This window comes from Phoxinus phoxinus (assembly GCF_949152265.1).
Source record: "Phoxinus phoxinus genome assembly, chromosome: 8".
In the NCBI taxonomy this organism is placed as follows: domain Eukaryota; kingdom Metazoa; phylum Chordata; class Actinopteri; order Cypriniformes; family Leuciscidae; genus Phoxinus; species Phoxinus phoxinus.
Window position 1 is genome coordinate 17656132 of NC_136883.1, and position 16942 is coordinate 17673073.

The 16942-nt window shown below is 35.3% G+C and overlaps 1 protein-coding gene across 1 annotated transcript; it reads right to left on the reverse strand.

The window, feature by feature from the left end:
- Positions 1 to 725: 725 nt before the first annotated feature.
- Positions 726 to 12888, reverse strand: LOC307002744 (uncharacterized protein). The gene is made up of 9 exons (XM_079620655.1): positions 12878 to 12888; positions 8534 to 11679; positions 2672 to 3796; positions 2389 to 2546; positions 1834 to 1933; positions 1496 to 1580; positions 1347 to 1421; positions 1157 to 1252; positions 726 to 1069 (listed from the first exon to the last, which is right to left on the reverse strand). Exons 2-3 carry the CDS (start codon positions 11677 to 11679, stop codon positions 3499 to 3501), a joined length of 3444 nt encoding a protein of 1147 aa, XP_079476781.1. The 5' UTR covers positions 12878 to 12888; the 3' UTR covers positions 726 to 1069; positions 1157 to 1252; positions 1347 to 1421; positions 1496 to 1580; positions 1834 to 1933; positions 2389 to 2546; positions 2672 to 3498.
- Positions 12889 to 16942: the final 4054 nt, after the last annotated feature.

Here is a 16942-nt window from a genome sequence, read left to right on the forward strand (position 1 = left end):
CACCAAGAGATTGTGAGTTCGAGTCCTGTGTATGACAACTTTATAAAATTGTTCTTTTATAATCCAGGAAAAAATTTGCGATTAGAAACATTGTTCGTTCTGTTGAATCTCACCTGAAGTTTAGAGTATCCAGAAAGTTGTGTGATCAAACAGGATTGCTAAAGCGGTCCTTGAATTTCTGCAATTCTTGCAATAGCAGTTTTCTTCATATAATTTTTTTTGCCTTCATGGGTTAATTTTCATGTCAATTTCTTTGCATTGTGCATTGTGTGTAATGAGCTAGAGAGCAGAGCGAATTATTTTTGTCTGTTCCAAAAGATCACTGACAATCACACTTTATAAAGTATATAATAAATATTTTTAAAAAAATATCACACAATAGCATATTTACCATTTAGGTTAGACAACATTTTAACTGTTGTCCTGAAGACAGTCAGTTACAAGAAGTCAAAACTATAAAAAACACTCTTGAATAATAGCCTACTACAAATTAAATGAAAATTATATAAATGCTCCCATCCACCAAGCTCTTTTATTGCATACATAGTTAAAGACATCAAGTTTGTGTATGATCAATTAATATACTAAATGTAGTGTCTATATCCATTCAGTACAAGTAGAAAATAGAGGTTAAAATGAAGTAAATGACCACAGAGACAAAATATATATTTTAATTTTTTTTATTTAAAAAAATATTAAATTTTTATCTTAAACATGTTGTGCCTTCATACCCCAGTAAGCAAGCCAAAAGGCGACAGTGGCAAGGAAAAACTCCCTTAAATAGAATTGTGGAACATCATGGGTCAAAGGGTGGAATAAAATCAGCATAGTGGCAAAGGAAGAAACCTTGAGAGGAACCAGACTCAGCAGGGGCATGCCATCCTCTTTTGGCTGGCACATATTAAAGTAACTATACATAGGCCAAATGTAATACAAGCCATCCATTCAACATTGTTAATGTGGAGATTATGTATTCAGTTGTAAAATAACTTGACTGTCTGCATAGGTTTCCAGTTTTTTTTTTTCAGAACATTTTCTCAATTGAAAGTTGAAGAGAAGAATGTCATCCCTATTGTTAGAAGGGGAAAAGCAATAATCAAAATCACAAAATGATACATTTTCAATAACAAGTTTGAATATATTCTTTGTTCATTACCATTTTCAATCAGTTGTACACTTTACAGAAGTTCATGACGCAGAGAATCTTTTGATTGGCATATGGGAGGTGATTATGACTTGGTTATGACGAAATCTGAAACATTACATTCATTCAACAAAGTGCAATAAGTGAAGTCTTTACATTAAAAACATTTTGCAACTAACGTAGACTTGATCTGTTAGCTTACCTTTGGTGGACATTTGCATAAGGACACTGTATGTGGACTTCAAACTGTCAATTGTAGTCAAGTTGCTGCACAAATCTGAAAGTGCACTATTAATAGATTAACCAGTGCTTGTATAAATGTCAACATAAATTTACATCAATAAAACTTACCGTTTTATCAGTTGTGCGCTTCATAAAAGTCCAATCTTGTGATGGGTATATGGAGGAAGTAAAGACTTTGGTCAATGTCAGAAATCTGAAAATATTATATTCATTCAATAAAGTGAAAAAGTGAAATAAGTGAAGTCTTCACATTAAAAACATTTTGCAACTAACATATACATGGTCTATTAGCATACATTTTGTGGACATTTGTATAGGGATGTTTGGACTTCCAAATATAAATTGTACTTATGGAGTTGCTGTACAAACCTTAAAATGTACCACTTGTAGATTATCCAGTGCTTGTATAAATGTCAACAACTTAAATTTTCTTCAATACAACTTACCGTTTTATCAGTTGTGTGCTTTTATAAAAGTTTATGGAGCAGAGAATCTTGTGATGGGTGGTATATGGAGGAAGTTGAGACTTCTGTGAATTTCAGGAATCTGAAATGAAAATATTACTTTCCTTCAACAAAGTGCTATAAGTGAAGTCTTTACATTAAAAACATTTCGCAACTAACATATACATAATCTGTTAGCATACCTTTTGTGGACATTTGTATAGCGATATGTATGGACTTTAAAACTATCAACTGTAGTTATTGTGTTGCTGGACAAATGTTGAAAAAGTTAATGGAATAGAGAATCTTGTGATGGGTATATTGAAGTTATAACTTAGGGTTCCAGAAAAATAAATAAATAATAATAATAATTTGTTGAACTGCTGAAGTGAAGTTAACAATATTTTGCTAATGTATACACTGTGTCCGTTTGCCTTTTTGTCAGAAGTGGACATTGCAATTTATAAATATATTAATTATATTGTTAGTTGATGCAATGAATGATAGATAGATATTTTTTTATTAACTACTAAAATGTACATAATAATGTCAACTTACCTTTCTTTGTGAAGTTTTCCATTGTTTTTAGATGTTTTCTTGTAATCCTATTAACTTAATTGGGATTTATTAAGACAACTGTAGGAATGCAGCAGGCAGTCTTTGTGGATGCTTTCTATACTGTTTGGAACCATGCAGTGTTGTTTGGATGGCTTGGTCTAGGGCAGAAATTAGATTAAAAAAAAAACATCTTTCAGCCAAAAAAACAGAAACCTTGTCTTAAACAGATCAAGAATAATCAGAAACACAAATTGAACAATTTAAATGCATAAACTACACAAACCTTGACTGGATGTAGCTTTGGAACTCCAGAAAGATCAATAATTATGGAAGGTGTAGGGTGGTGGCCGATGAACAATGGATGGAATGGTCAGGACTCTATGGAACTTGGAATCTCAAGATGTGTCACATGGTATGGACAATAATAGAATAGACATTGTAGTTATATACATAAATCATACACATTAGGGCTGTGTGATATTGAAGAAAAATGCAATGTGACAACTCATTAATGCGATATTCGATATGATAATGCTTAGTGTAATAAACTCAAAATGTTTAATAAAATTATATAAACTACATACGCATTTCACATTCTTTTAGTAACAAAAAACATCCCTTTAACTTCTGAACAGCAATGTTTAAGTTTATCCTCCATTAGGGTTATAAAAAAGAAACTGAATAATCGCATGTAAAAATAAAACACTGCTTCGTTTTCACTGTATGAAATAAATCTTTTTTTCGTGACCCCAGTTATTGCAAGCACTTGCAATATGCATATTGTGATATATACATTTGTGATGTTTTGACAATTTCAATACATAGCACAGCCCTAATATACATATAAGTCATAACATGTATACATAAATCAAACAAATTACCTTACATGACTAAAGCTCTCTTGATAACATGCTACTGGACTTTAAAAAAATAAAGATTCATCCGTTGTAATTTCTGAATGACATGATTTAAAATGAATTATCTAATAAGTTTTCACTTGTGAACTTGAACAAACCTTCATGGACCTCAATCTCAGATTAATTGTAGCATGGTAGGGGCACAGAAAAGAAAAATGCAGTTATACAGTCTTAATTGTGTCAAAAATGCCAATTACCTTATTGAAACTAGAACTGCTTCATGGTAACTATAATAAGTTGAAACAATTTCAATTGTGACATTTTCTGCATCTTTAACGTAGACATGGTCTAGTAACGTACCCTTTTCAGTTGTAGGACATTGCACATGTTGACTGTATCCATGGACTTCCATTAGTTTCACAATTGAAGAAGATGTCAAGTTGTCTTCATTGAAGTCTCCCATGATTACCTTCTTTCCTGGATGTTTTTCCAGCTCAGCAATGACATGTAACAGATTTTGTCGAAACACATCAATTTGATATGAATTAGGCCTGTACAGAAGAGCAGCATTCAAGTTGACATGTGGAACTGAGAAGTACAAACATTCCAAATTACAAAGTTCTGGAATAATGACTTTAAAAGACATGTTTTCACAAGAGTAAATTGCAACACCACCTCCTCGCTGTAGTTTTAAGTTACTGAAAAGTGGAGTGCTATTGTCATAACACTTAGCTCTTGGATTATGATTGAAAATAAATCCAGGTATTTGTACTTTGTCTTCAACTTTTAACCATGTTTCAGTTAAACAAATACAATCTGCATTCATAAGCTGTCTGTTAGCTTGGAGATCTTGAACATGAGCTTGAAGACTTTGTACGTTGTGAAGAGCAATTGTAAATATACCAGGCGTCTTTGAGAAATTGTGAATTTCTAGTGGAAATTTTGGGATATGTCTCATTGCCAAATCAATTTGATCATTACAGTAGATTGCAGACTCCTTGAAGTTTTGAATTATTAGTCCATTGAGAGTTCTCACACGACTCAATGCAACATATGCTTGTCCTGCAGTAAATATCTTGTCAAGAGATACAACAGCTTTATCTACTGTGAGCCCTTGGACTTTATGAACGGTGCATGCCCATGCCAATCTAAGTGGAAATTGACGTCTTAAACCACCGTTGTTTGTAACTTGATCTTCTTGAACTTCAATTACTGTAGAATTTGGGGAAAATCGATGTCGTTGGTTTAACCTTTGACTTCTTCCCACATTTGGATCATCAAATTCCACATGAATGGCTGATGGAAAGTCATCAACATAATCATCATCCTGTATTTGACTTCTGCTAATATGGACAACTGTACCAAAGGCTCCATTCACAAGTCCGTCCGAAACATCAACATTTTTCTTCAACATTACTCTCGCTCCAACACCCAAGGAAACACATTTAGCCAAACAGGAGTTGAAAACGGTTGCATGAAATCCAACTTTTTTTTCAATCCTACCAGTTTTGGGATTTCTCTCAAAATCTTGAGCTCGAATGCTGATTGCCTCAGGACAAACCTCATTTAGTCTCCGAATATTGTACTCATCAACCTCTTTATTTGTAGGAAATATATGAACATCCCCGCATTCTTCTCCTGTTTCACGTTGCTTCAACATGTTGAGGTCACATGAGTTTAGAGGTTCATTTTTTTTACGAACTCTCAGACGATTTAAGGTTTCAGCAAAGGATGCATCTTGTTGCCTAACAACTTCAGTTAGTTCAGCAATTTCAAAGTTGTTTTCCCAAAGGTTCACACCTTTTGTATCAGTATAGAGTGGAGTTCCTTTAACAGGTGGCAGCTGATAAAAATCTCCAACAACTACAAGACTTACCTTTCCAAAGAGGGAGTAATCACCAGTTTGTTTGATTTGTCTCAATCTCCCATGAACATATGACAAAAGGTGATGGTCAACCATGGATACCTCATCTATAATCAAAATCTTCAAACTTCCAAGTTTGGAACGGAGAGAATTGATTTTGTCATCACTTAATGGTTGATATGGCAATTTCACACTAGCACCAATTGAAAAAGTGTTGTGGATGGTTGCAGCGCCAATGTTGTATGCGGCTACTCCAGTAGATGCACACAAAATCACACTCCTTTCTTCAGGGTTTTCAGACAGCTGAGACAAGAGTCTAGAAGATTCATAGCATATTGCTTTAATTACATGGCTTTTTCCTGTGCCTGCTCCACCAGTAACAAACAAGCGAAATGGTTCAGGGTTTCCTCCATTCAGTTTTTGTACACACCATTCACGAACTTTGTAAAATATTGCAGACTGTTTAGCATTTAATGATCTTAATAAACACAGTGCTTCATCTCGAGACATTGTAGCATTACTGTTCTCAATTGTGAATGCAGTTCGAGGATTCGCTACAAGATCTGGAATAAGTGTGTCAGAATCATCTTCTTCGGGAAGTATGTTGTTCTTCATTAGCTCAATACATTCATGACGCACATTCTCTGTTTCAGGACACAATGTAGCCCAAGCATCTTCCAAATCAACACCCAGCTCCAAGACCTGTTGAGCTCGGTCCAATTCATCACGGTCCTTTTCAAACAGTGCTCGATTAGAATCAACAATAGATTTGACTCCAATCACATTACCTCCACATTTGACAGCACCATTTTTGTAGAAATCCTCATAAGTGTGGAACTTCTCAGGCTTTAGATGACAATCTTCATAATATGGTAAAAAAAGTTGTAGCAGTGAATGATGGTACTTTTCTGGATCTTTTGTTGGTGAAAATCTTGGATACCTTATTACTGCAGGTTCAGTTCGAGATCTTCTGACCATGTACCCACAATTGTTGTTAAGCTTGATCACATTTTCTTTCTTTTGTGAAGATAGTTCAGATGTTGACAATATCCTGTATTCGGAGCAAAAACTGCCCAGACATAGAATCTCAAAATGTTCCGTTTTTGGTCTACTCTTGTAACGGTCAACCAAACTATTCATCCAAAAACTTGAATTTTCTTCACCAGAATGGTCATCTTTGCTTTGGAGAACCCGCAAAGGCAAACTCATTTTCACAGGATCTGTTCCAATTGGAATAAACTGGACTTTGCGAGAGCATTCTTTCAAGTGCATACCTGTTAGGCGATACACAGCCTCTTGTGCTGAAACTTCTCTGTTGTGTAAATATACACTTCCCAACATTTTTAACGATGATCTTGCTTCGAGATTTCCATTCATGGCTTCATTTTGTGCACGTTGCAACAACAGTCCCATTTCTTGTTCTGCTTTTGTGATGTAACTAATAATATAAACCACTACAGAGTAAGCATCTGTCACATACTGGATATCCATGTTGCCTTGCCATGCACGCAATAAATGAGGGTTATATTGATTTACCCAAACATCTTTTGGACTTCGCTTCAAGACGACACTTTTCTTTTTGGAACATCTCTTGTATGCCTTTTCAAATACAGCCTGATTAATTCCAATGGATTGGAAAAAGGCATCTGTTGAATCAAAATTGACTTCAGATTCTGTCAATGCAGTTTTGATTTTCTTCAAAATGGCACTTGCGGTCTCATTTCCATCATTGCCTTTCAAGTCATCTTGCACAGCTCTCGTTATAAAGGTGCGGCTAGATGGAGGTCGTGGAAAATTAAATCTACACACTGTCTTTTTCTTCCGGCATGTCTTCGAATGTCTGGTGCTGTGCTTTTGAACACTGTTCACAGTTTCAGAAAGTTCTGCATCATCCTCTCCTGGTGTCTCACAAGTGATATACTGATCTATGAAAGCAGCAACCAAAGCATCATTGTCTTCATTGTCTTCATTTAACTTTGGAGAATTTTCAACCCAAAACAAACAATGAACATGAGGAGATCCACGCTGTTGAAACTCTACACGATAAAAGTAGTCTTTGATCTTACCAATAGGTTGAGCAGGTGACATAATGACATCTTTCAAAAAACAATGCCATCTGTAATCAAACATCCTCGCAGCAGTGACTGGGTTTCGTCTAATTAGTCCACATTTCTCAGACCAGTCAAGCTCATCAACACTTACATTTTTCTGTTCTTGCTCCAAGATGGTGTTAATCATTTCAGGCCATCTGAGATCAGCAGAGCTAAAGGATGCAAAGAAAGTTGGAATACCTAGTTGTCTTATGAGGGCAAAAAGATCTTTTTGAGTTGATTGCCAATAGGGTGGCGTTCCACGGACTGGTCTCAAAAACTTGTAGCCTTCATCATAATTTAATAATTTAGCTAATGACTCTGGATTTGTGAGCATATCTGAGGTTACTCCCTTCAACAACCTCTTGTCCGACCCTTTTCGCAAAGCAATCGAGACATTGGATACAATTTGATCCAACTCTGACATGTATTGAGCATAGAAAATGAAGTCTGTGCTCCGTGCAAAACGTCCGTCTGCATTGAGGATTCTTGCATTTAAGTACCGTGAAAGTGAGATCTTTCTTTCTCTCTCATCATGGAATGTTGGACCACCAGTTGGAAACAGAACAGGAAAACATTTTGCTTCATTGGTTTTATCAGACAGTAATTTAACAGGACTGTTACCTTCAGCTGGTGCCACATTTAACACATCTTGAAAATGCTGATCAATGACTTCCGAACCAAGATCGACAGGTTGTAAACATGTGTCTGACAAAAGACCACTCTGCTCTTTGATATAAGTCAAATCTTCCTCTGGCTGTTCTTCAGTATCATTTTCCTCTTCACTCTTTTCAACTACAGTTTGTTCCTCCATTTCATCAGCAACTTTTTCTTCTGATTCACTCAACGAGTTGATCCATTGTTCGTTAATCTCCACATCCTTGTACAATTTATTGCACCTGATCAAATATCTCAGAGCATTTCTAACACGATCAGTGTGTACATGCTTGTACTCATAATGCCCTTTGTATGTTAACTTGCGCTTTAGCTTTATTCTTATCTTGTCATCGCATTCATTTCGTGGAAGAATATTTGAAACATCTGCAGTATTTACAGGAACACACACCACAGGTCCATGGCAACCATTTTGTTTTCCACGTGGAAGACAGAGTAACTTCAAAAAAGGAATGTTACGTGCAACAAGATGTTGTTCCAACGAGTTAAGAGACTTTAGATGATTTGGAATGTCCGCCACATGCATATTGTTAGCAACACTCTCTTCAGGCAGTTTTCCCCTGATGATTTTGCGATGACATGTTGGACAAATCCACAATTTGCACCTTGGAGAAAAAACAAAAGGATTATGACATTTTTCATCACAAACATGCACATACCTCAGTGTGATGCATCTTCTCGCCAAGGCAGCAATTGTTTCTCCTTTGTTTTCATAGTTTTCTGGTTTGCATTCAGTAACCTGCTTTCGGAAAAGTAAACGGTGACAGACACAGCACACAAACTCTGGACCTCTACTCACTTCTCGACGAAAACTGGCAATTGCAACACCCATGTCTTTGTGTTTTTCTCTTTTTTTTGCATACATCTCACAGCCTTTTTGTATTTTACTAAAATGAAAGTTTAGATCTTTGCGATATTTTGTTTTTAAATACTCACACAGTCTTGCTTTAAAGACCAGGTTTTGAACATATTTCTTCTTTGAATACTCACGCACTCTTGCTTGAAAGTGCACGTTTTGAAGATATTTCTTCTTTGAATACTCACGCACTCTTGCTTGAAAGTGCACGTTTTGAAGATATTTCTTCTTGGAATACTCACGTGTAGCCGCCTGAAATGAGACATCATTTTTATATTTCATTTGAGAATACTGGCAAACATGTTTCTGAAACTGAATATTGCTTGAATATTTGGCCTTAGAACGTTCGCACTTAATCAAACGAACATGACAATGTTTCAAATATTTCTCACAAAGAGCTTTCTTTTTTTTCTGTCTAAAATCAATGTCATTATCATACTTGGTCTTCTGATCCTTCAGTTTCTTCAAGTATCTCTCTTGATCATACTGTGCGGCGTCGCTTACCTTCCTTTTACGCAGACATGGCATTCTCACCTCATTTGAAGTGGCATTCTCACATTTCCCTGCGCAAATGTCTTGCTCTCTGTGCTTAACACATGTGACAACTTCATAATGATTACCATTACAGTTTTTCAGATATATTGCATTGTTTGAAATTACCTCTCCAGTAGGTTTGTGTACATTCCACCGTCCATCATTAAAAGTCATTATGGTGGTTTTCAACAGATCAGCAGAAGCAAAGATGTCAATTTCAGTGACCCATGACCCAGAATAATAGACTCTAGATTGTGTCAAGTAGTCCTCTACTGAAGTATACTCACTTCTCACATACCTCTGAAATATTGAAGTGTTCATTTTCAGGTGTTTGACAACGGCACGGCGAATCTTCAAATGCTTCTCCTCACTTCCACAGATTGCATATGCCAATGATCTGAAAAAGCAGTTACCATCTGGTTTTATACCCTTTGTCTGACACGGACCTGCAATGGGACCAAAGTTTGTTGCAACATCACAGTCACTGTTAACATTTGTTAGAAGCAAGAGTTCACATAAAGCTTGCTGATCGCTAAGAGTCAAGGGTGAAAAACATGTTTCTGGAATTGTAACATCAGTAATAATGATGTCATCTACTACAACATTTTCAACATGAGATTTTTTGACCTGTTTCTTAGAGACCTGCTCATCCTGCTTTTTTCTTCCCCTTTTTCCTTTACTTGGCAAGACAGTACAAACTGGATGTGACAATGAAAGGTTAGTGCTGCTTGTATTTGGAACATCAACCTCAGGTGATTGAAAGTCAGATGATCTTACCCCAGATGTCACAGATGTGCATACCTTGGGTGTGCATCTTAAGACTTCGCTGTAAAGTGCTTTACCAGAAGACCGTGAACGACTGCTGTGGTCTGCCTCAAGCGAGTGGGACTTTGTAATGCATTTCTTTAAGGGTTCAGCTGGCTTTTCTCTTCTCAACACATTATACACTGGTTGTGGCATGTGAACAGCAGTGCTTTTATTTTGAACATCAACCTTAGGTACTTGAAAATCAGATGACCTTACCTCAGTTGTCACAGGTTTGTGTTTCAGAACTTCACTGTAAAGTGCTTTACCGGAAGAGCATGGGAAACTGCTGCGGTCTGCCTCCAGCGAGTGATAAACTTCAGAATCTGCATGAACGGAAACTCCAGTTACCTCAAATCGTGGTGCAGTTACACCAAATGAGTGTGCCATCTTATTAATGTAGTCATACAAAGATTCTATGGTGCTGTGATAAGCAACACAACTAGTCTCTGTCATGTTAGCATGAGAATCAACAAAGGCATACCATGAACCCTCCTTAATAACTGCACATGTGTTGGCACAGATACATAAAAGAAAAGCATCAGCACTCAGTAGAGCTTGCTGAAGAGCTACATCAACTGGCATGGCCACATTTATTAATGCTGCATCATAGTCATCAACATCAACAAATCCAGTGAGAGACTCTGCATACTCTATTGAAAACACAGTATTACCCAGGACATGTCTCCTTGGTAACTCGTGGACTGCAATGTAATTTCTACCCACCACTTGTCGGTCATTTATGTTACCCTGATTCCGTAACCGTTCATAAAGGTGTGTTCCTGCCACTAAGACACCATCAAGATCTTGTCTCGTCCAAGTCAGCACGTTCTTCATCTTGCTTGTCAACACTGCTGTCAGACTGATGGCACCACACTGTCTGCCACGTGAATCTCCAAATCGAGCATCACCTTGATGAAAGGAACCTTGAAGCACTGATCTCTGTGGAAATTCAGAACATACAGCTGAAACATTCAAAGCATTGTCATGAAGTTTCATAGAAATTAGGTTTTGTGGTTTTTGTCTCATTTTTGTCAGGTTTGTATCAGTTGTATAAGAAGTATAAAAAGTATAAGGATTTTTCTGAAGAGGGCTGTTTACAATTATCGTCCCTCTTTCCAGACGGCTCGCCTGGGCCATTTGTTTAAGGGGAAGCGGCTGAACCCCTGCCATTTTTTCAAGAGGAAGCGGCCGAACCTCTGCCAAAAGAACCTGCATATCCTCCCCCAGAAGATTCTTCTGGATTTGAGGGTGCGATGTTCTTTGGTATGGGCTACACGATGGTCTCCCGGTAAAAGGGAAGATTCTTCCCTGTATGTCAAAGGAAAACAGTCTTTCCTGTGCCTTTTTCTTTAGAGGAGGCGACCGAACCTCTGCCAATTTATTAAGAGGAAGTGGCCGAACCTCTGCTTCACTTGTTTTAAGAGGAAGCGGTGCAGCCTCTGCCTGACTTGTTTTAAGAGGAGGCGGTGCAGCCTCTGTTTGCCTTTTTTTAAGAGGGGGTGCATCCTCTGCCTTTTTTTCAAGAGGAAGCGGCGGAACCTCTGTATTTGCACATCGTTGTTGTGCAAGCTTCTTGCCAATGCAGGCCCTTTTCGTAGGTCGTGGCATCTGTAAATATAAACAAAAAGATTATGTACACTTGCATAACTGAAGTTGCCAGTTTTACAAAACACCCAAAAATACTTCACTTCATTACACTAAGGATTTTCTAACCATTTTCACATAGAAATATTTAACAATTCTGAAATAAATAAGTGTTTACTTGAAAATTAGGATACTTGATATGAGTGTATGTGAAATATATATACATATAATAAAATTAGGATATTTGATAAGTGTTTGTGACTAATATATATATATATATATATATATATATATATATATATATATATATATTAGTCACATAAACACTTATCAAATATCCTAATTTTATTATATGTATGTATATATATTTCACATACACTCATATCAAATATCCTAATTTTATTATATATATTTATATATATTTCACTTACACATATCAAATATCCTAATTTTATTACACACACATCACATAAACAATTATCAAATATCCTAATTTTATTTATTTATATATATATATATATATACTCATATGCATGTATAAACACTTCAGATGTAAAAGCCTCTAAATGTCATCTGAGATTTTCCATTTTTATCAAGCTTGTATGTTTATATTCAGTTATTTCAGCTTTTAGGTCAATACAAATTACCTTTTAATTGTCATTAAAGTGAAAATACTGAGCCAACATAAAAAAAGCTTGATAATAAAAAATGCTCATTTTAGAAGAAAATCTCAGATGGCACTTAGAGGCTTTTGCATCTGAAGTCATATATATATATACATATATAATTAAACATACATGACGTTATATTAAACAAGCATTCAGGTTAAATTGACTTATTAACCAAGTATTCAATGTAGTAGACATGTGAAATGCACATGTCAATAAACAGTTTGTTTAAAATCAACATCACATGCCTATTCAATTTCAAAATTAAAAATGCTTAAAAAAAAGTAATATGAAACATGTAATTTTAACTTATTTATACGTCTTAGCCTAAATAATGCTGTTTCTATAAATGTTTGTAGAAAGCATGTGTCAGCCCTTTATGAGAGCACCCATTTTGTCAACATTCATTCAAAACACACAAAAAACTATGATCTCTAAAATACTTTCAACAACATACCTATAAGTTTCATACAGAAAAACTAAAATTGTACACTGATATCATTTCAAAAGACATGATTAAATGACAGCTTCATCTATGACCTGCTTAACCTCACCTTGTCAAGAAACATAGAAAGTAGTCTCCTTGGTTGCCTGGCTTATAAACCCTCACTAATTACTCAACTTAATTACTCTAATTGCATTACACTAATTACACCAATTAACCAATCAAAAAAACAATTACTAATTATTATTATACTTACACTGAAGGCTCTCCTTTGCAGCTTTCTGATTCAGCTTCTTCTGAGTGGTGCAAGCTGTTAATCCATGTGCTATGAATCCTAAGCCATTGTTGTCATAGGTTCAAATCCTGCTTTGGATGACTATGTAAAATTGTGTATTATATTGGGTATATTCCTGTATTGTTCTAATCTTTTGCTCTTCTGGCTCCATATTGGCTAATTATAAGCTACATTAGCGTTAAGATAGCCTAGCATGGTAATCTGGTTAATTTGTGTTCTTGTACTCATTCTTACATTGAAGCCTCTCTGCAGCTTTCCTGATTCATCCTCCTCTGAGTTGCTCAAGCTGTTAATCCAGATGCCACAAACCCAGTACCTTTCTGGTCATGGGTTTGAATCCAAGGTTATGGTGAAACAATACAATGCAGCTATCAGGCTAACCATAAGTTACATTAGCATTAATCCATTTTAGCATCTGAATCTAGTTAACACTTTTTGTTCTCATTCTTACACTGAGATTCTCCTCTGCAGCTTGCGATTCTACATCTTCTAAATGGTGCAATCTGCTAAGTCATGTGGTACTGATCCTGACCTGTGACCTAATTGTGGATTAAAATCCTATGTGGCACATGCCCAGACCACAAAAGATACTGTGGGCCTAAGTGCTGGAAAGGATATTTTAGTTCCAGACATGATGTGTATTTGAGAAAGAAAATTGATAAATAAAGCATTTGCCAAATTTCTATTAAAATTTATTTTCAGTTCATTTTCACTTCTACTACTGAAACTGGTGGGGTTTTTTTTTTTTTGCACAATTGCAGTGATTCATGCAGACTCACCATGCAAACTCCACAAAGAATAGCATATAATCCTTATGTAATTGTTATACATAACTGTTATCATCACCATAAACAATATTCTGTGCCCTCAAAACTAGCATATTTCATGTCATTACAGGTAATTGCACATTCTAGAGAAATTTGAGAGTATATGTAATGCTCACCTGCTAGAGTGCCCTTGAAAGCCTCCAGAGGGCACTCCACATCGGACTTTCATGTTTCACTCACAAACTACATTTCCCAAAACTCCCTGCTCGGGACTCATCAGCACTAATCATCTCATTCACCTGTTTATCATTACCTTGTTTCACTCACACTATAAAAACCTGGTTTTCACACTCACTCACTGTAAAATCTTGGACTTTTGTGTATGCATTTCTGAGTGTTATTCCCGTTTCTGCTAACCTGTTTTTGACTTTGGCCTGACTATTGGACTCTGATTGTTTTCTGCCTGTCTCCACCTGGTCTGTCCAGAATCTTATCCATCTTGCATACATCCTGATACACAGGTTGGTCTATATCCATCTTTAATTATTTTTAAATTCTGAGTATGAGTTTAATATTTTATTGAAAATATTTGTGTTTTTAAAAAATAGCCAAACTATATCACATCTTGTAATTTTAACCACATCATGTTAAATTAACGCAAACATTTACTTTGCACATTCATTTTACAAATGACAGTAAGTAATAATCCCATTATTTAATCTATTTTTTTTTTAAATGTGCATACAATATTTCTTACAGATATGGAAAGAACAGGATACATCCATAAAGTCAGTGAAATAAAACAAGGCCCAAAAGTAAAATTCTTTGATGCCACTCTACAAGAAAAAGATGCATTTTCACCTTTGCGAATCTTCAGACCAGAACTCCACAGCCAATTTAAAGCCTCAGAAACTAATCGGTGAGTCTTTCACAAATGTTGTGATTAATAATGTTTTTATATCATAAATATTTATTTTATTAATGATATTATTTTATATTATTATTATTGGTGGTTGTTTCACATCTCAATCTGCCACATGTTGTATTAACTTCTAGCTTCAAGATTAATGTGGTGGTGTTAATGATCTTGTCACTGGGATAGTTCATGCATAAAGATTAAAGAATTTGAAATGTAACATTAATAGATATTTTAAGATATAATTTAACTTTTTAGAATTTGAGTCTACGCTATTTTAAATTTTGTAACATGGCTGCAATGCGATGGTTAAATATTTTTTTTTAATAGTAACCAAAGCCCAATTTGATTATTTGAATTGTTTTAATAAAAAGAAATGATACTAAACATTAAAAATAACCTTTAAAGAACAATCTTTTTTAGACTGTGACTTTACTCTTCAAACTGTATACCAGACAAGTAACTATATCTCCTTTATCCTAGAAGAGCCATTAAGCTGGAAAATGTGGAAATTAAGCCATCGCAACTATACTCTGGAAGAACGGATGTTATCTTCACACAAAGATCAAAATTGTTATGTGCAGGTGACGTTGGGTTTGTTTTTAACCATCAGGAGGAGCCAAAAATTGTTCCATTGGAACAAATTCTAAAAACCAGCTCCCAATTTGAACGAGTAAGTATTTTATTTTTTAAATTTTAATATGAATTGGGTCCTAAGATTAGGAGTTGTTTAGCCACACTTGCACATTTTACGCTTCAACACAGCAGTGAAGCTACATTTCAAGCATGTGTTGTGACTTGGGTATTGAATTTATAATGATTTTGAAATGTTTCAACAATCTGCTTTTAAAGAAAATTCCTGTCTATTATCGATCCATGAAATGTCCATACATTTCATTGGAATAAACCTGGTTTATAAAATTGAAAAGAATAGCTTAAACATGTTTTGTTTTACTAATCTGTATACATTTCTTTTAATAGGTACTGCTCAATGTAAAAATTGCACAAAAGGACAGTGAGGGACACAACATAATGAGAAACGGAACTCTTCTGTCTAAAACCATTTACACTATATGTGATTCAACGGCATCTGCTGAACTAACAGTGTGGGGTGAACAGTGCCTTGACATAGAACAGTGGTACAGTATATTAAACATTTCAGTTAGACGCCACAACAACAAATCATATCTAAGCACAACCAAAGACACACAATTCAAACACATTCCACCTCAAACCACCGCAATCGTTCCCATCACAACATCACTCACTGAAAATTGTGAGATAATTGGCGCACAAATAACGAACACGTATATCTGTCCATTAAAACATCCCATTGAAAACATGTCACTTTCGAGTTCAAAAATATTATGTCCAAAATGTAAAATCCAATTCAAATCCACAGCAATAGAAATTAAAACATTTGGCAACATCACCTTAAAACCCACCTCCGGCAAAATTTATACATCAAAAATTGGCCACAGCATCATCAGCACACTTGTTGATCTCAAACGAAGCCGCTCTGACGATGACATTATAGATTGTCTCTTAGAACTTCCAGAAATGCAAGTAACCACACACCATGATTTTATAATTCGAATGGAGCCTCTAGAGTCTGAGAAGACTGAAAGAGCTGGGCCGTCTGAACCACACTTTGAGGATACACAATTTGACAACGCATTACTTCAAATAGACCTACATACACCACCACACACTATAAATCCTACACAGAGTGATACATCTCCTTGTATCATTGCAGAAACACAAACTGACACTGACTCACATTACAACACAGAATATATTAAAAAACAAAAATGTACAAAGAAAACCCGATCCGTAGTTCCACAACAAAAAAAATGAAATGTATATATTTTTTTCTTTTGACTGCATAATATTATTTGTATTTCATTTAGTTTTTTTAATTGTTTTGAAGTATTTATGTATTATAGATTATTTGATTACCATAGGAGGTATCTTTGATTACCATTGTTGGTATAATGTTTTTTTTTTTTTTTTTTTTTAATTCATGAAAATGTCATTGGTATTTCATTTAGTTTGACTTAATTGTGTGTATGAGACGAAGAACCATATAAGTCCATATTTTCAAATTTTGAATAATACATTTTTTTTTATTTGGACTCTTGATTATAATTTTTTTTTTTTTTTTTTTACTTGAAGATAGACAACAAAAGCTTCCCA